General features: G+C 47.0%; 1 protein-coding gene across 1 annotated transcript in view; it reads left to right on the top strand.

Moving 5' to 3' along the window:
• The first annotated feature begins 297 nt into the window (after window positions 1–297).
• The window catches only part of LOC126528372 (uncharacterized), a 336,775-nt gene continuing 317,566 nt past the window's right edge, over window positions 298–19,506 (top strand). Inside the window, exon 1 of the mRNA XM_050176266.2 lies at window positions 298–1,516. Within this exon, the coding sequence (XP_050032223.1) occupies window positions 1,402–1,516 (115 nt within the window). The 5' untranslated portion in view covers window positions 298–1,401. The remainder of the gene's footprint in view (window positions 1,517–19,506) is intronic.

Below are 19,506 nucleotides of genomic sequence, written 5' to 3'. Positions count from 1 at the left end.
TATAAATCTGCCTGAGCGAAAGAGCTTTTTCTGCCATGCCATGGCCTAACCCTTTCAAATGTGTTCTTAATCCAGACAAGTATTTTTGTCTTTCAGTGCTGGAGCATACTTTCTTAAAAAAGTTTACCCTCTTTGTGGCTTGTCCCGCAGCAATAATCGTCATGTGCCTTGCTTGTGTTTCCTCTCTTGAAAACAGCGCTCGCTACTTTCCTTTCGGGAATGCTAAATCACGTTGATAACGCGCAAGCTGTTCGTGACTTTCAAGTAGCGGGCTTGAAGCGTTAAAGGAAAGAAATGCGGGCAAGACAGATGACAATTATAGTTGTGGGAGAAGATACGACCGAAAGAGTGTAAAGATTTTTAAGAATGCAGGGACGGATACTTACATCGAAGATGCTGGGAGTCGTTCTTATCGCACCTGAGAAATGTTTGCTCAGTTGCAGCCAAAGGAAGCAAAAAGGCAATGCCTCCAGGGAAAGTAGTGCGCGAAATGACTAACTTTTCTTTTTTTTTTTTTGCCTTCAAGAAATAATAAAAAGGCATCCAACGCCTGCTATTGGGCTACCACGGCAGCGATCACCACGTCGACATTTTTTTTTTAGTATTTTTCTATGTGTGCCATAGTTAGGGCCCTGGGAGTGTTATCCTGCACCATTCACGACCATGGTAGTGGACGTGCAACATTCAACCGCGGGGTGACCGGTAGTACTGGAACTCGGAAGACGGCCATTCGAAAACCAATGACCATTGCATCCAATGCGTTTTGCACTTTTTTACTGCTTCAGCATGCACGATACATGGACCGTGCGCAATGAGCATATGCAATGATAAACGCCCGCTAACTCGCACGGAGCCGGTCATTTCGGAACTCCGCGCCAAAGGCGATGAGCTTCCGCGATTTCCCGCTCCCCTTTCCGACGGGCGCTGCGGTCGCTTTCCGCCTCTCCACGCCACCGCCCGATGTTTCTCGCGCGGATCGTCCGCTCGTTTTCGCCTCGGCGCGTTCACAGAGCGTCGTCTGCTATTCCTCTGTGTGGGCGCCCGATCCCCGCTGTCGGCAAGCAGCGGCTGGCTGCCCGACGGAGCTGTTACGTTCGTTCCTCGGACGCGGCGGCGTCTTTTGACAACCACGTCGCTCGCTGAGCGGATTTCCTATCTTATCTCGCACTCGTCCACAAAACACGCCTCCTGGAGTGCGTGACGATTTGTGCATCGCGCACTTCCTTCCCTGCGCGCTTACTCCTCGTGCACCTTGTAATTCGCCGGTTTCTGCGGAAGGATTACGCGGCGGGATCAGTGTGGGAGTGACCGTGTTTGCAGGAGCGTACGCTGAACTCCAGTGGTTCCTCGCCTGTTGAATATTGAAAGTGTGTTGGTGATCTCCCTTGGCGACCACCTGTCATGGCAGCGGGTTTTGGAAAAATGCAGCAGACAATGGATAGCAGGACATACCTCGCCGAGCTAATGGGTGAACGAGAGAAGCTGTCTGGACACGCCGCTAGGCTCGTAGACCAAGGTAAGCGCAGTTTCATGAAGCCGGCTTGACAGGAAAAAGAAGCCGAAAAGAAATGTGCGATAAGATGTTGTGGATGGCCCCTTTTTCCTCGAGCATCGTAACCCTTGGAAGTTATCTACCTCTTGAGATGACGATGTTCCGCGCACTACATTGCTCTCCAGTCACACTGGCACTTAGAAAAAAAAAAAAATTGTTCCCGCACGAACCGAACGAAGTGCCTACAGACAGTGCGCGACCCCACTGTGGAATGTGCAAAGAATACTAGGAAGACACTAGAAACAATTACCTCTGGTTTTCGGAGAATAATGTTGTTATGGGAATGTTACTTATATTCTAGCAGGTTCATACGGAAGTAGCCTCAAACGCGCTATCAAAAAACTTCTTGCCCAATGTGAATGTGCTTCATAAGTATGGGAAGTCTGGTAACGTATCGGGCCACGATATTGAGGTAGTTTTTTATTATTATTTTAACAATGGGCCAGGAAGGGAAATGCAACAACGATTCGCCTTTCCATCGCTTTGGCTTCAGGTTCAGGGTTTCCTGATTCGCGCAGTGTTTATCATTTAAAATTTTCATTATTCTCTGAAGCCTTCGCGATTTCCGTTTTTTAAATGATCGAGTCAGGTACTGATGTTTCATTCTGTCATGAACCGGCCTAAAGAATCTACTGAAAGTTTCATTTTTCGATACTTCGAAGGCGGCACATCCGTGGCCATTTGTGTTTTATCATATACCTTGAGCATAAAGATATATGTTTCTGTGGAGGTGGAATAAAAAAATGAACACATTTAAATCCATGATGATATGCTTGACACTGCCGAATTGCTGAGCGTTCTCAAGACGTGGTCTGTCCAATATAACTGGGCGTGATGACATTAAGTCTCGCGTTCGTACTTCGCATAAATTGAAGACGAATGATTTTTATACCAACTTCCTCTCGAAGGCAAAAATTTGCTGGCCTGTTGTAGAGATGCGAAGACAAAATGCAAAACAGTGTGAAAACTGGAATGATGTGGGCTCTTGGCAGCGTTTTAGTGACAAGACAAAATAACTTTGAAAAAATCCAAGCATCCGGAGACTGGAAGCTCAAGACTCTGTCATTGCGATACTCATGCCAAATCAACAGAAAGAAGAGACAATTTGCCTCCAGGGAGAGAACAACTTACAACCTTTGGACCACGCGAGCGTTGTTCATCCACTTCAACTACAGTGGTGGCTGCTTTTCGGTCCACATTTTAGGGCATTTGTGCGTACGTACAAAGTATAGCCTTGGTTAGCAAAAACTTTCCGCAGAATGGCGGCAAACATGAAGCATACGTTCAGCTGCAGCCGTCATGTATAACACGATCATAGGTGCAAGCAGCAGCTCTCCAACCAACCCTGGTATTCTACTTTAAACTTTAGGTACAGACAATTGTCCAATAAAGCTTGCTTAAAAGGCCAGGTGCAACTAGAGCACCCTTTTATTTAGGCGGAGTGTCGTAATATTGAGTAGCTGCTATTTAGGCTATGTTGTACTCTACTGGCACCCCTCTTCTTCAGTTCATTACCTTAAGGACTCCGTTTGGGGTATTACATAATGGGTGTTTACGTGTACATCTCTGCAATATGTCAGTAATAACGCGCGAGCGTCGACCGCATGTCGTGTCAGCGGCCTTTTAGCGGCGAGGAACACTCCTGGAGCCGACGACGCGTCATAACACTTGCCAATGAGAAGTCGCCTTGTGCGCCCGCGCATTACTGTCGCTGATCCCGCCGAGCGTCGACCGCAGCATGCGCCAGCTTGTAGAGGCGAGGATCGGCGGGATCAGGCACAGTAATGCGCAGGCGCCACATGGCTATTTCTGGTCCTCGCCGATCCTCGCCCCTACAAGCTGGCGCGCGGTGCGGTCGACGCTCGTGCGATAATATATAGAAGATTGCGTGGATGTGCATAGATAAAAGCAGGTGACTGCGGTGAACTGCAAGGCGAAACAGTTTCCGAAAATTCTGGACGGCACGTGATGGTGGCGACACTGCAGGGGAGGTCGTTCCAGCATTTAGCTGCCCCGACGAAAAAAGAATAATGAGGCTTAGGATGCAACTGTTCGTGTGCCACGACGAGCCACTTGCAGTTGATGCCCGGTGTGCTGTCAAATGCGTGAAGAAGGTGGCATGATGTAATACGGGTGACTGAGCGAGCTGTAAAAAAAGTTGTGATGGAGAGAGAGAGCCTAGCAATGCGGCGTCGAAAAACAAGCGGTGTCAATAAGCCGGATTTTGTTTTTAACAACGGAAAGCATTCGTGTGACATTCCGGCTGTCGTTATTGATATCAGTACGGCTAAATGGCATCAATCGCTTCCGGCCCTGTGGTGCTCCCGTCCAGACGCAATTCTTCGGGCCATTCAGGTTTTACTGCGTTGTTTCCAACAGAGTTCGCGAACGATCTTAAAATGTTTCTTGTGCGCTTTCAGACAAGTGTCCACATGGCGTCTCCTGCAGACAATACAGATTAAAAGCTAACCGCCGAAACGCGCGTACTCGTTATTGCAATATCGTTTAGGTGTTACAAACAATTACAGCAAAATGGTGTTTACAGGCTGTAAGCCAACGAAGGATTTCTCGCAGTGGTTCTCACTTCTCGTTCAAACATGCGAAATATTCTGTTGGCCGAAAGTATCGGCCAGCATTATAAATTGGTCCATGTAATAACGGTGGTAATTGTTGATGATTAATTATGAACGTTTCACCGCTGGTGAACTTCATCAATTTCGGAAACATTTTAGGCCCGTCCTAACATTTCATAATTCAGAGTTTTGACTGTAGTTAGCACATTCCACTCCTTTGTTATATAAATATCATTCAAGTGTCGCATTTACAAACGTTTATTTATTCGTAACAAGCATGGCCAATAGCACATCATGCAATTCTTGTTGGATGTGATGGAATATGGAGAACCTTCTATGCCAATGCACTGCCTTCGCCGGTCAAGGACGTCTTTTGCATGCCATACGACATATCGTCCCAAAATAATAATCATAATAACAAATCCTGGAGCTTGACCAAGGCACACTTGCACGCACAAGGCCACTAATTCGCTACTGCGCTTCATAGGAGAACCGAGGCTTCAGAACCTTCTGTGACTACACTGAACGTTTCTTTGCTTGTGTGTGCGGGCTGTCTCGTCCTTCTTGCCCTCAACTGTGCGGATTCAAAAAGCCCGTGCTCTAAAAAGTGAGCCTGAAAATCTAGTTTCCGTGAATTAATTTAACTGTGCACACCGAGTTGACGCGTTCGTAAAGGTCTATATTACCAGTCTACATATTCGTAATACGTTGGTAGCCCTCGCATATAAAGAAAAAATACTGCCTTGAAGATACAAAGGTTTATGAAGTCAATCCTGCATTTTGAAAGCTCAGCGACTGTGCCGTTTCCAGGTACTGCATTCTCTCCTCGACGCAAAGAGAACGAGGAGAGAAATGCTGATTCCTTGTACAGTTTGTTCACCATGACAAGAATCCGCAAAAAGCAAGACAACAATGATATGCCAAAAGAACGTACTTCAGAAACATGACGCACACGAGAAAAAAAGAAAGAAAGGCGCGCATGAGTTTGTACGCTTGTTCTTAGAACTTTCCACGGACCTATAAGAGACCTATAGAGACCTATAAGTTTATCCACTTGACAAGCTCGGCTAACTGGTTTGCACTTACGCCTAGGCCATTCTTCCTAACGTGTAAGCACACTTCTTTTTGTACCTTTCTTATCTACCTGGACTCAAGCCTCGTGGTATGCGTCCGTGCAATCTTCTTGGAGGGGAATGTTACGGAGACACACTCGACGGTTATAATACAAATACGAAGCTGTCTTCAACGAGAAGCTGGAAATGCTTGCATGGCTGATCGCCTGGCATGCTATTCAGGGTATTGAAACTAAGTTATTGCTGAAACACTCATTACGTAAAGAGACACAGGGCACATACACAAACAGGCACGCACATGCACTCGAAATATATTTCAGTCATTTTCTAAGGCCTGTTAACGTTATAAAAGGTTCGTGGCGCTTTCGTAGCATGCAAGGCGCACTTGATGCAACTGCAGTATGTCCTTCATAAAGTCTGACAAGTAACCACAGCCGTCGCAATACACCATGTCGCAATTTCTCGGGAGCACCATTACACAGATGGAGCACATTGGCGAGTTTGTCAACGCAATCTTGCACTTAAGGCACTTCGAGTGAGCCATGTTAAGCCTGATGCGACGCTCTATCTATAGTCTACTGAAGCCTCGCGGCATATGAAAGTCACAAGACGCATCCATTTTATATAGGAGTCCGTCCATGATGGCTTGCGTCACACCAGTGAGAACATCGCTACGAACGCCGAGCCACCGTGGACGCAATTGTCCAGCCGGCGGTGTCTGGGCCAATTCTGCCGAAGTGTTGTGTGCAGCTCTGGCAGCGCGGTCAGTCTGAATGATGCCTCTTATATCATGGGGGCGCATGTGAGCACTACAGCACACTGTTTCGATGCAGCTCTTATGTTTTAGCGCACAGGCACGTGATGTCCTTGAGGAGCTGCTCTTTTTTATACGTGGCTATCTCAGAGGCAGCAGGGCCTTTGAGAATCTGACCGAATACGGAGTTCTCTGGCAAATAACGTATAGAAAAGCGGCCCGTAAAGAAGTCATTTCAGTGGTTACAGCTAAAGTCCGATGGCTGTAATACTAACAGATGGTAATACTAACACACAAAATAAACGTGCCATTGGCAGGTGACGCGCGTTTAACACAGGCAATTATTGAAAATGTGATAGTGAGGCTCAATGACAAATCGGCAGGTAGGGAGGGGGTGGGGTTTGTTACCCTACCGCTTACCCCGCTTTCCCAGAACTGACAACCTGGGGTTAACCGCGCAAAAGGTAGCCACAGAAGCTTCTATTGACGTTATCAGGTCAGCTTAACTAAACGGTCGTGCCTAAACATTAGCGAAAAGTGAATATGAGAATTATATAAATCTTGTAGGGTGTTTGTCTCAGAATGACAAAAAAATATTTGCGGTTCTGCAGTGTGGCGCAGGTATAATATGGCGAGTCAATCCTGCGTCAGCCGGGATTGTGGTGTAAGGTTAAGGGGAAGGAAGGCATTTCCAGCTCAGACTTTATATACATACACGCACATTATATATAAGTCCAAGCTGAAAACGGCTTCCTGCCCCTTGCGATATTGTGCTAAGTTTTCGGCACCCGCCTCATAGACAAAAAATTCTAGCTGCGGTAATGGTCAAGCTTGTACTGTACATATAAGTGTCATTGTTCACAAGACTACGTCAGCACTGACACGGGAATTGTTTTCTTGCTCTTTAACCCAAGCACTGACAGGATGATTCGCTATGCGAAGAGGAGTAGCCATCACCATTATAAGGTGACATCTTTCTTTTATTTTCATTTCAGTAAAAAAAGAAAGGCATGCGCACGAAGCTTTGATGGTGGTTCCGTGGACGCTGGAGTCGTAATATTTTGGTACACCTGCTGCTGACTGCGTCAGCGCAGGTTGATCGCTCTGTTCGTTTGTCATTTGCAATCTGTGACGCACATTACGAAGTATAAAGACTGTTCATTGACTGACATTCCCTGAGACAGGTGGACTACAGAAGCTCCTCAAGCATGAAGTCTCAGTAATGTTTTCTATTTTTTTTAAATATATACTAGCTTTGAAACTGGTGTTGGCACAGCTGGTTTTTGAAGGACACAATTTTTGCGAACGAATGGAGTAAGCAGGTAAGCAATTAAAAAAATATTCGTTCATTACATACTTTAAATTTGTTGAGTACGCCATAGATTTATATCAAATGTAGTCATCTTCAAAAGCAATGCGTTTTTTTTGAAGCGTGTAAAGAGGCTGTGGCCCGAAGTATTCGTCATCAAACTTTGCGCTCAGTACGCTAGTTCCGCTATCAAAGACGGGAGTCTTGACTCAAAGGCGAACCATCCGCGTGACGCAACCGATTGAGGGCGAAGCGATTATGCCGGTCTTATGTAGGCCGGCTGAGAGCAGGAGCGTAGCCGCTAACGGCCCCACCCGGATTCTGCACTGCCGTGCTGTATCGAATCGAGAGAAACGTCTCCCTTAAAATGTGCGGGAATCGTCGCAACTTCGCCCAGGCAAATAGGGAATAGGTTGCTCCCAAGCGAGGTAGTTTAGCGCCCAGATCATTTTCCTACCCAGCAAAAAAAAGTTGCCTGTATGAGTTGCGGTCTCGGCAGACTCGTTTCGATAGGGGCGGAATACAAAACAAAAAGCTGTGATATTTCGATTTAGGTGCTCAGGGAAGAAATTCAAGCTTGTCAAGGTAACAGGGATACGTCTATCGCGTGCCTGTTCGGTGTTTTCTCTTCTTTCTTGTCTGCCTTTAACCATTTCCCTATGCGTAGGGAAGCAAATCAGACCTGCGCCTGGTTGGCATCCCGGCCTTTACTTCTCCTTCTTTCTATCTCTCCTAAATTTCAGCAGTAATATTTTAAAGAATTGGTTAGCATCATATGGAAGTGGTACTGTTGGTGCCTACGAGATGGTCTCTCTGTGCCTGGGGGGGGGGGTTACATGTTTATTTCGGTTGCTGTTGCAGCGCTGACTAGCTGGGAGGGCCGGTCTCCTACTGACTCGTGCCTCAGCTCAGCCAATCAGAACTTCAGCAGCAAACCATATGAACATGTCCGTTAGGTGGGCACTTACAGAACACCTCTCCTTGCCCCCCGCCCCCCCCCCCCCCTCCTGGAGTTTAGATGTTCGATCAATTTTCCTTTATGGGCTCTTTGATTTAGCCTTTCATTCCCATGCACTTCCAGAACTTGTGTGTTGTATTCATTGAAGCTTGATTGTTTCTTTTGTTTTTCATCGCTCCACGCGTTCCGATTCCGAGTTAGGGAGCCTTCCCAAATTCCCATTTGGTGCCGTTAATTATTCCCGACTGTGCTTTGTCTTCGTCATTTACGCTCTGAATCGCGGTGAAGGGGCCGCCCGCCTATAGAAGGCGGAGTCGGCGTCTCGCGCGCGCGCGACACGCGACACCTCGTAATTAAAGCCGCCCCCTGATCGCACACTTCGGCAGCGTCGAGGGGCGCGAGCCGAGTCGGGAAGCCGCTCGACGCGAAAACCGCACCCCATAATTTGTTGCGGGTGCGTCAGCGCGAGCCGGCATCGTCGGCCCGCACGGTGAAAGAAAGGTTCCTTCGAATCGATTACGAACGGGAAAGATCGGCGCCGTAAATAAAAGAAACGGTGAAATCGGAAACGGACAAGCACCCCTTCCGAAGATGTCCTCTGTGACGGCGCCAGAAAAGTGCTTAGTAATCTTGATAGGCTGATGTGAACGGTAAAAAAATAAGTAAAAGTGAAGCGCTAATCAATACGCGGGACAGATCTGGGATCTTTAAGTAAATTAGGGGGCACTACAGTCTACATTGCGCTTCCATTAATTTGCTTATGGCTTCTGAAGTGGTGATCGGAGGGCATGGGAATTAAACAAGAAAATTGAACAAAATATTCTGAAGAAAACAAATGAGGCAAAACTAAATGAAAACGTGAGTCAGTATTGTCAGGGTAACAGTGGACAGTAATTAAAATTGAGAGCAGCCGGGGCATAACTGTGCCCGGCACTTAATTTGCTTACCCGTATTGAGACTTCACTCTACATTTCACGCTGGGGCGGGCTTTTAACTCGCTGAGATTTATGATTCGTGACAGGCGTGCAAACAATAAGTTATGGAGTATTTCTCGGTGGACGTGATACAACCTTTCACCCTGCGCATATGCTATGGGGATGACGGCGCTAATGAAAACTGTATGAGTTAGAGAAAACTGTAGGAGCCCAAGGCGCAGTCAGTGAACCTGTGTGGTTAAAAATTAAATTCTTTGCTTTTACGTGCCGCAACCACGACCTGATTACGTGGAGTAGGCCGTAGGGGGGGACTCCGGAATAGTTCTGACCGCCACGGTCTTCTTCAGGGTGCACCTAAATCTAAGTACACGAGCAATTTGCATTTCGCCCCCATATGAACGCGGTGGCCGCTGCCGAGTTTGAACCCGTGACGCCAAAATTGGCGGTGCTACGTCATAGCCACTGGGCTACCACGGCGCGTAACCTGTGTAGTGCGTTTCAACATTTTTCCCTGCAGTATTTATAATTACTTGTTTCAATGCTTCGTCAAACTACAAGGGCAGGCCTGCCGAAGCCACAGCGGCTCCCGGGGCAGCTACCGCATGAGGAAAATTGTATGGAGTTTGTGAAAGACGTTTATGAATTCTTCGAATGACAGTGGTAGGCAAACCAAGTTGACTTGTGAGCCGGCATCAGTGCAGCGTATGGGCGATGACGCCGAGACGGGAAACAGATTTACACACCACGTCAAGCCGCCGCACCTGTCTTCGGTGTTGAAGGCAGCATTATGGCTCGATTGTGTTCAAGGGCATCCGATTGCGTGCGCTCTCTTGCGTCTGCAGGAAAGGTGTTGGCAACCTGATCTTGAGGGAGCATGGGGGAGGCACGCTTCGTGCGTTTGGGAGTGAGCACAGGCAGTGACAGCGTGGCGGGCTGGTTGAACGGTATATATATTTTTTTGTAGGATTACTCGGGTTTATGTTTAAGTGCACTCAGTGACGTTTTAGTACGCGGGTGTTTTTACAGCTCGCTAGACGTCCCCTTTCGCAAGGCTGGGATCGCGAGTGTATTTATTTATTTATTTATTTATTTATTTATTTATTTATTTATTTATTTACATATTTACTTACTTATTACATGCTACGGCCACTTGGGTTCAAGCTGCGGGGTTGGTCAGGTGGATCGGGGTTGAGTCAAAGTTACAGACATAGAAATCGAAGCAGATCCAACGCACTGTGTTGAAATTTACCTAAAGTGAAGTTTTGTGCATATGCACAGAGAGTGCTGAAACGTGTGCTAGTGTCTGCGTCGTTGCACTAATCAGTGCAAGGCCATGCGCTGATTATGTGTATAAGGTGTGTGCGCTTTATACACAGCCTATTCGCGTTTGCTCGGGCGCGCGGCCATGTGCTCCTCTCGTGCCCATGACACGCAGTGTGACACACGTGACGATAATTAGTGCACTTTAATTAGTGCGTAAAAGAGTGCACTTGTGACTGCGGCGTAATGGTTAGAGCATCGGGTCACTGCAGCGCGCGAACTAAGGCTCGATTTCAGCATCCGGCGCGGAATTCAGTTTTTTAATGAGCCCTTCCGGCAGGGCAGCAGCACCCAACGGCAGCCAGCAGCCATGATCGCTAAACGGAGGCAGGATTCGCAATATTCCCTTTAAAAACAAAAGAGTAACAATGGAATTTGATTCTTGATTAATCTAATAACAGGGTTGCACTAACACATGTATGACATATGGAATGCCAGTGGAATTGGTGCCAATGGAATTGGTAGACTAAGATGGTGCCCGGTTTAATTACGCTCCAATCGAATACCATGAGCGTAAGGTAAGAATGCTTAGAATCGTTCATCGGAAAATATATAGTAGGCAAGCAATAGCACCACTGTCTGGTGACCGCATATTAAGGGTGAAAGTAACGGCTTCTCGTTAAGGAGCAGAGAGAGGAACTTGGCCCTCAAATGTTTTCGACTCGTATTAAGTAGGGAAGCGCCGTTGGCTTTCATTAATTCGGTTCGACTCCTTATGCGTTTGTTACTTCATCAATGAGTTCGGCTCGTAATGAGGCACTTAAAGAACATTCGACGCAACAGACGCAACACGTAGCGCTTCTTGTGCGACCGTGGAGCAAAGGCGATAACTGGTAGTACTGATATAGTATCTCTGCAAAAGATGCGACTGATAGAAGTCGCCAGCACCGTGGACGAATATCCTCTTAAATTGTCACAGTCACTTAAGGTGGCAGCCATTTCAATCCAATCGGCTTGCAAACGGCACGTAAACCGGGTGCTACAGCGAACACTTTCAAGTTTGTTTGAATAATTGCCTGCGGTAGATAGCACAGTTCTATTCCATGCGCTAGTCCACTCGAAGAGGCGCATATTACTTGCACAAAAATCTTAAATACCGAATCGATTAATTAACAAATTCACTAATTAAGCTTTGAACTGATTATCTGATGACACATATTTCGATTTGCAAATTCTAGCGGGTGAGGCTGCAAGGCATATCCACTCGAAAATAATTGTGTGGAAGACACCATTTGCGAGATATGCACCGCCATGCTAGCGGTAAAAACGCACTGTTGTTCCACTTACTTTCTCAACAAAACGGCGTTTTATGCTTTGAAGCAGAAAACTAACTTGAACGCTAATGCATTTCTCCGCAAAGTTCTGGAATTAATATCTGGAAACTGGTGTCATTCACACAATTCTTTCCGAGTGGATCCACCTTGCGAAGTCCCCGACTAGAATTTGTAAATTGCAATATGTGCCTTAAATGTAATTGGTTCAAAACTAAATGAATTTTTGTTACTTAGTCGGTTATGCATTTCGCATTTCTCTAAAAGTGATGTCCACCTCTTCGAGTAGACAAGCCCATGCACTACAATTGTTCTATCTGCCACAAGAAATGTTTGAAAAAATTTTTCGAAAATGTTCTCTGAAACACCCGGTATATCCGCGTCTGTGACGGCGAGTGGCGCTTTGAATGGTTTTCGTCGTTATGATAGTCGTCTCCGACCTACGAAAATGAGCCTTGGGTATTGGACACGCCTGCACAAATTGCGTACCGGGTGCAGACACGGTGAAAAATGAAAATAATTTTGTCAATAAATAGAGGGCGATAAATTTGCAGACAGATTTAGAACGACTTGAACTTTAATTAAATAATGCTAAAAAATTTCCCGATTCATGCGCTCGTTCAGTTCTCAGTGCACATTCGAGGGATGAGCACCTCGTGCGTCAGAATCCTTCGTAACAAAGGCCGTCCAAATGAACGTGAGGTATGTCAGACAGCTACCCTAAAGCCGCCACCTGAGCATTATCTTGTCTTCTAGTAAGTGCTTGTATCCAATACATAACGGCCAGTAAAGGAACGCTCAGCAACTTTCAACATTAGTTCTCTGATCGAGTACAAATTCATTCAAAAGAATACCATTGGGTTCGTTCTTATATTGTCACTATACGCAAAAGTCTATTAAAGAATGTCTTTGATTAATGAATCTTCTTTGGTTTGACAATTGCCAATTGACTTCGGGGCTTTAAAGGAACGCTAAAGGTCGGCACGGTATGTTAAAATGAGATTCCGGAAACGTACCAGCGCTATTTTATGCCAAGAAAAACCTTATTTTACGAGAAAATCTCTTCGAAACGGGGCGCATACCTTTAGCGCAATTCAAATCCCTCCCCCCCCCCCCCCTTCTGATTGGGGAGCGGTGACGTTGCATACGCCATCACCGTCCTTTACTGCGGTTGCTCCGTTGGTGCGTAAAACGCAAACGGTGCAGCCATAGATAAACTGAGCTAAGACAGAGCGTTGGATTAGCCGCTGCAACTGCTCTTGGTCAAGTGGCGTGGACCGTTCGGGAATCCCAGGACATCGCATGCACGTGGCATTCTTTGCTACTTGCAGTTTGTGTTAGTTTCGTGAGCCAGCATAGCAAGCGCAGCACTACACGATAACGAAACTACTACACGAAACTACACGATAACGAAACCCGAAAGCAAGGTCGGCGCAGGGTGGTGAGAATGGAGCCTTGCGACCACCCGCGTCGTTGTCAAGGGTAACGTCAGTGAGTTCTTTTTCTGAAAATCAAATAGAATTGGACAAGCACAATATTCTTTCGTCTTATACTGGAAGGAAATGATCTTTTTATTACGAGTGGTTGAGTACTAGTGGGAGAATTTTAATCAGGAATGCCTTCGTTATCGGGCCAGTACTTGAATCTCTTGGGGAAGTCTCTAATCGTGCCCTGCATTTACCTCAATTTCTTCATTACAAAAGCTCTGTTTATAATCATATTGACACCGTAGACGTTCTCGAGCACTAATCTATCACTTTAGCTCGACTTATTATTTTCCTTTAGGGTCCGTTCAATCTCCCTAAACCAATGTGAGGACACATTAGGCACGGCGTATTGAAGGGGCTAGAATAAGTTTTAACCGAATGCGGCTTTTTGAAATGCACGCAACAATTTCTCCACGAGCGCTAATTTTCTTTTATTTTCACCCTTCCCTTTTTCCTGCGTTCTCTATCCGGCTGTTGGAATGCGGCCGCGGAGGTCGGTAACCAAACCTGCGACCTCTTTCTCACCAGCGTAATGCAATAGCCACTCAGCCACTGCTGCAGGCATCAAGTCTCGTTCCTATGTACAACTCAATCAGAAAACCATTAATTCTGTGTTTTTTTGTTGCCCTTCCTTTTTTGTTCTTTCTTAATGGGCTAGACTAGCACTGTTGCAATTATTATATATATATGACAGCAAGTTAAATACTTCGCACTGCGGTGCTGCCTCATTAACTTTCAAAGCCCTGAGCTGTCATGCGTTTCGATACGCGGAGACTCAGTTTTCTGCGTCCGTCGGGCGGTACCGGCTGTAACCGACGTTCTAACAATGGTTTCTGCCTTCCCCGTGGGTAGAACGAGTCGACTTGCTTGTGAACTTGGGAACTGATATGCGCAGCCCGACACGAGGAACACGCGGTCTCGCTCGTATTGATTAGGGGCGCCGGATGAACATGTATATGCAGGGACATGGATGGCGTGTCCGTCCCTTCACGTATACCCGAATATTTTTGCTTTGCTCCTTCGCCAAATATTTCTAGCCGCGGATTCCTAAAAGAGATCGGTGGTAGCAACGCCTTCTTATCGCTAACGTTTGCTTTACGAGGATATCGCTTACTTTGTGGGGTTATAACAACTCTCGCGTGTGTAATCTCACGTTTTCATTTCTGGACCGGAAACTGCGATCGCTAGAGGCGAAAGAAATCATTTAAGAAAATAAGTAAAAATTGCTTCGCGTTCTGATCCAAATCGACGTACTTATTTTCCTTTTTCATCGATAACTCGAATAGCTTATAAGAGGGCGGGAGAGGGGGGAGGGGTGCGTTCGAAAATTGAACGTCAGCTCCAAGACGGGTAGAACTGCTTCGAAGCAACCGTCGACTCTTTGTTTTTGCCCTCTCTCTCCGCTTCCGTTCCTCGGCAGTCATCGCAGTCGATGCGGAAAAGAAGTGGTTTTCATTTTCTTTTTACTTTTTTCTTTTTATTCGCTTCATCAGGTGCGTGCCTTCGCCATCTTCTGGCCTGCGCGTCTCTCTGCTTATTAACGTCCATCCATTGTGATCTTATTTCCGGCATTTCTGATCGTTATGGTGGCGTCGTAACGGATTTTATCTGTCTATTTGCTTCAGGAATAGGTTTTCTCAGGAACGTGGTTTTCCTCGAACGAACGTTGCGCACTCTATGGTTGCCATTCTGGGGACCGAGCACGCTTGCGCAAAACATCAGCACTGTTTGCAAGGGAATAAGCTTACGCTGTACAGCTCTCGATGGACGTCAGTCATTTGATAATCAAACTCAGTTTTCTTTCTTTTTTCCTTGGTGTTCCAGAAGCAGTACCGCCGAATTGACTGATCTAGTGAGGAAAGAGTTTGTTTTAGCAGAGCACGTCTTGTGACATTTCGTATTAAATTTGAACGCACCATTAAAAAAAGATCCAATTGGGCGCGCCGACAAATCACGGTGAATAACTGTCAAAAGATAACGCCTCGTGACATTTTTCAACGGTCGTAGTTGAGGTGGAAGTGCATAAAGAATCGATGGAAGCGTGTGGTCTGTACAGTGAAGCTGTTGATGCGTAATTTTCATTTTACACCTTGTGTCAAACTGATAACGGTTGATAATTATAATAATGTTTACAGTTGGGCAAATGATAAACGCTGAAATAAATGACAGCCAGACTAGCAATTACAATAGCGATCGAGGCAACCGCTGCTCAAAGAGCGTCAAATGCCACGCATGAAAGTAAGTCTCAGAGAGGCGTCAAGAATCTTAACGTGGTAGTTGATGAGGGTCGAATTCTTTTCCCACTTTTGCCCGATTCCAATCGTAACAACTACAGGGTTCAGCGGCGACAGTGAAAAATTCCGGCTTATTCTAGCAAATCGAATGCAGGCTCCGCTAGTAATATAAGAAGTAATAGTTCAAATGGACGTTTTCCACTGAACGTGATTTTCACACCTGGCATGTTCTAATCTCTAATTCTATTACCCCAGAAAGTGAACACCGCCATACATCAATGAAAATTAAAACAACTTGATTGCCTTTATTTCTGGCCATGGTGAGTGGAATAAAAAAAATAAGACAATTAAACGACTAAGTATTTATTATTTGTTATTTTGTTGAGTTGTCTGCATGTGAAACACTGTTTCAGTGTGTAAGAAACGCTGCTATGGTTCTTGAGATTACCCCGCGCAACTGAGCTTTTCGAGATTAAGAATTATGATATCTTGGTTGTGTTTGGTATCAACTGTGCATGCAAGGCTGCTCTTTACAAGAGCCATGAAGTCACTCTACATGTTTTAGAAACAGTGAACCTCGAGCAACGTGAACCAGGCCCGTTTGATGTCGTCGGACGAACGTAACTCTGAAACTCGATTTCACGAATCTGGTAAGCGAAGCAAGTTGCTTGAAAATCCCACGAGGTGGACCAAGATTTGCGAGAGAGAAACGGCTTTGGTTTAGCCGGCTCTGGTCCTCCAGCATAACCACCCACATTGCATAAAGCCCGGCCTCCACAACCACATCGCTCTATCGAAACTGCGAATTTCCTTGAAACAGAAGCAATGACGTTGTCCTCAGGGGACAGTACCCTCACGAGCTCTTTAGCGCCGCGGTATAGAGGAATCCGTCGAGGGAAAAATGGAAGCTACAAAAAAGGATGACTGCCGAAACAAGATAAATCTCTATTACGCCAAATTGGGTACAATTGCGTTGAACACGAACTCATTTTACATGAATTCGCACTGCGGAATCGGAGCTCGGACAGGCGCCGTGATCAATGAAAAAAAGAAACAAGGAAACTGTCGTAGCGTGCGGCAACCGAGAAGCTGTACTCAAGAAAACGACAGTGGCCGGTGCAGAACAAGAAATCCGCGTTTATTTTTGTGGACACGCTTTCTATAGGCAGCGGTTGCTTATCCGCTGCTGATATCAGTGCCCGTGATGACGAGTGGCCCGGCATGCACTTGACGTTACGTCATCGCTTTTTAAATGCGAAGCATTTGGCAGTGTTCCGGCAGTACAGCATTAGAAAGAGTGCAATATGCAATCAGGGAAGCGCTGCAGCTTCCTGCCGTAGCGGTGCGAGAAAACGCGCGCGGGAATTTTATGGAGAGAGCGAGAGAAAGCGAAACGTATAGAAAAATAATTGCTAACGGGAAAGAAAGAGAAAGAAGGAACAAGAGAAACAGAGGGAGAAAGGGGGCACGAGGAGGACATGGCATTGTACACGCAGACAATGGCGAGAGGTAGTGTGGTTAAACGCGTACATTCCTGTAGCTTGATCCGCGACACACAAGCACACACTTATTTTGAGCTCACTTCTATATATAGTGTTCATTTCAAAACTTGAGAAAAAGAAAAATTCAGTGCCCTTCCACTGTGTGAACAAGGATGACCACGAACCTGTGTATGTGGGCCCCTAAATGGCGAGCTGCACCTCCGCCGCGGGTCGGCCCGCTATTGCACTATCTTGGGGATCGGCCACGTATGAAAAATTGTTGGTCTACGCTCGGATACTAGCCACAGACAGCTTCGCTGTAAAAAAATCACTCGCGATTGCCATACTCCGTACGGCGAAATTTGAGCGCAGCTGTAAGCGTGTTTTCATTTCGCAACATATTGGCTGGCGCGGGCAATCTGTCTCGTGCGGCACGCCGCAAGCGGAGCGAAGTGCGCCGCGACTGCCTCGCTTATCTGGAGATCGCGAGAGCCCAGCGCGTGGGCGCGATTCGCAGCTGTCGCCTCCGACAAACTTACTCTCAGGCGACGTTCGCGACTGTGGCGCCATGCATCTCGTATCCGTCGTCGCTGCACCCTCCCCTCTTCGCTTGTTCGTTCGCTCGGTCATGCCGCCGACGCTCGCCGCAGGAACGGGTGCCTTGGAGCGGCGCCTCTATGGCGGCGCTCTAATGCAATCGGGAACCATGACAATCGAAACCAGCGCGAACGAGACCAAGCCGAGACAACCAAACAAGCACGGGCGAGAGCTGGCACCAGGAGACGAAAGTACGAAACTTTTTCGGATTCAGCAGAGAGCGCGTGCTTATCGGCGAGAGCCTCAGCTCTCTCTCTCTGGGAGGCCAAGCTTCCTATGTCTCACGAAGGTGCCCTGCAGGAAAGCCAACTTAGGCATCTGCGTAGAACACTGCAGTTTATATTCGCAGTTCTGCCGATAAGAACAACAGGAACAATTTCATGCTCTCGACCAATGTGAAAACGCCACCCTACCCAGACGAATGGTATTCAAGCGAAGCTCGTGTCGGCGTCCGTGTTGCCGTACGAAAAAACTGAAGCCGCACGAAAATAAAAATTACTTGTCGGGCTGCGGATTCGGCCTGCCGACCTCCGGGTTGCGAGACCACCACGCGAACCGATTCAGCAATTGCCGGTTCCTCATGCGCGCTCTTTGAGGCGGGGTTTTATATGCGTGAACAAGTAGACGCAAGCCAGTCACAGACGTCCCTTCCCTCCGCAGGAGGAAAGGGTGTGATCGCGTGTTCGCTCGCCTCGCGCCTGCCGCTTCCCGCCTGTTTAGGCCCGTGGGCCGAAGAGCAGGCTGCGTAGAAGGAACGGCAGCGGGCCGCGCGTCGTGTGTTCGGCCGATGAACAAGCGGCGTTTCATGAATGCCGCCGGGAAGTCGCTCCAGAAAGGGCTGGTCGTCGGCGTGCCGACCTCGCCATCAGGGAGCGCGAAGCCGAGGCGTCCCGCCAACGAAGAGCCGCGGATCACTAGCTTCGGTTGGAACCCTGTTCTCGGTAGTTAAGGGTTTATCACTTAATTTTAATCCAACGCAGTAACGTGTGTTTCTGTTCGTATAGCTCACGCTGTGTTCCCGACTTCCCAATTTTCGTGCTAAACGGGTTACACAAAGTATCCATTCGCTGAAATTCCCGTGAAGGAAAACGCGGAATGCAGGAGTCAGCGCTTCGCTAGTTTCCAGCAAACGTGCGTGTGCCATTTTGTTTGCGTTTTTCATTTTGATCGCCGAGCACTGATATATCATTTATTTATTTATTTATTTATTTATTTATTTATTTATTTATTTATTTACCGGGTCAGAACATCCTGTCGTGACTGTACTCTTTGGCGATCGTGTGTATGTTTCCACAAAGACGCTTCCCTGCAACGTCAGCAGCCGTGCGCTTGCAATCGCTTAGACCGGCATAGCTCGGCTTGACGTCTCAGCGCCCGCATCGAGCCCCGATGCACGAACGGGCACATCGCCCTTCAGTATAGGCGCATGGAACATCCTTCGACGTGAGGGCCGCGATCGCTGCACGAAAGCAGTTCAAGGAAAACTATATTCAATACTCGCCGAATGGCCTGCGTCGGGTGTATAGCCCTGCTGGATAATGCATGTGAACTCATTGCCATGTTTAATGTAAAGAAATAACACACTTTCCACACTGGCCAAGTTAATGCCATAAAGTTGTTGAGGCCCCATTCAAGATGCCCTGCAAATAAATTTCAGCTCGTCTTTAACTGCTTGTAAATCAGTAGCGTATAATATAGAAGCAATATTCACGAAGCTGCCGGGCTCGAAATTGTACAACTTTTTTTCGTGCAACCAACATTCGTCTCTGGCGATTTAGGAATATGACGCAGTTCTCTCAACATGACCTCTGAGACGTTCAGCGCGCAGCTGGCATGGTCCATCTGACAGGTCGTGGCCAGAAACCGCGTTTGTTGTCAACGTTCCGTGTTCTGCGTCTTTCAGGACAGTGGTAATGAAGGCGTTTTCTTTTTTCTTTTTTGCGTTTCGGTGTCAGTAGTGCC

The sequence above is a fragment of the Dermacentor andersoni genome, chromosome 9, assembly GCF_023375885.2.
Source record: "Dermacentor andersoni chromosome 9, qqDerAnde1_hic_scaffold, whole genome shotgun sequence".
NCBI lineage: Eukaryota > Metazoa > Arthropoda > Arachnida > Ixodida > Ixodidae > Dermacentor > Dermacentor andersoni.
This window is presented reverse-complemented; position numbering and strand designations above follow the sequence as displayed.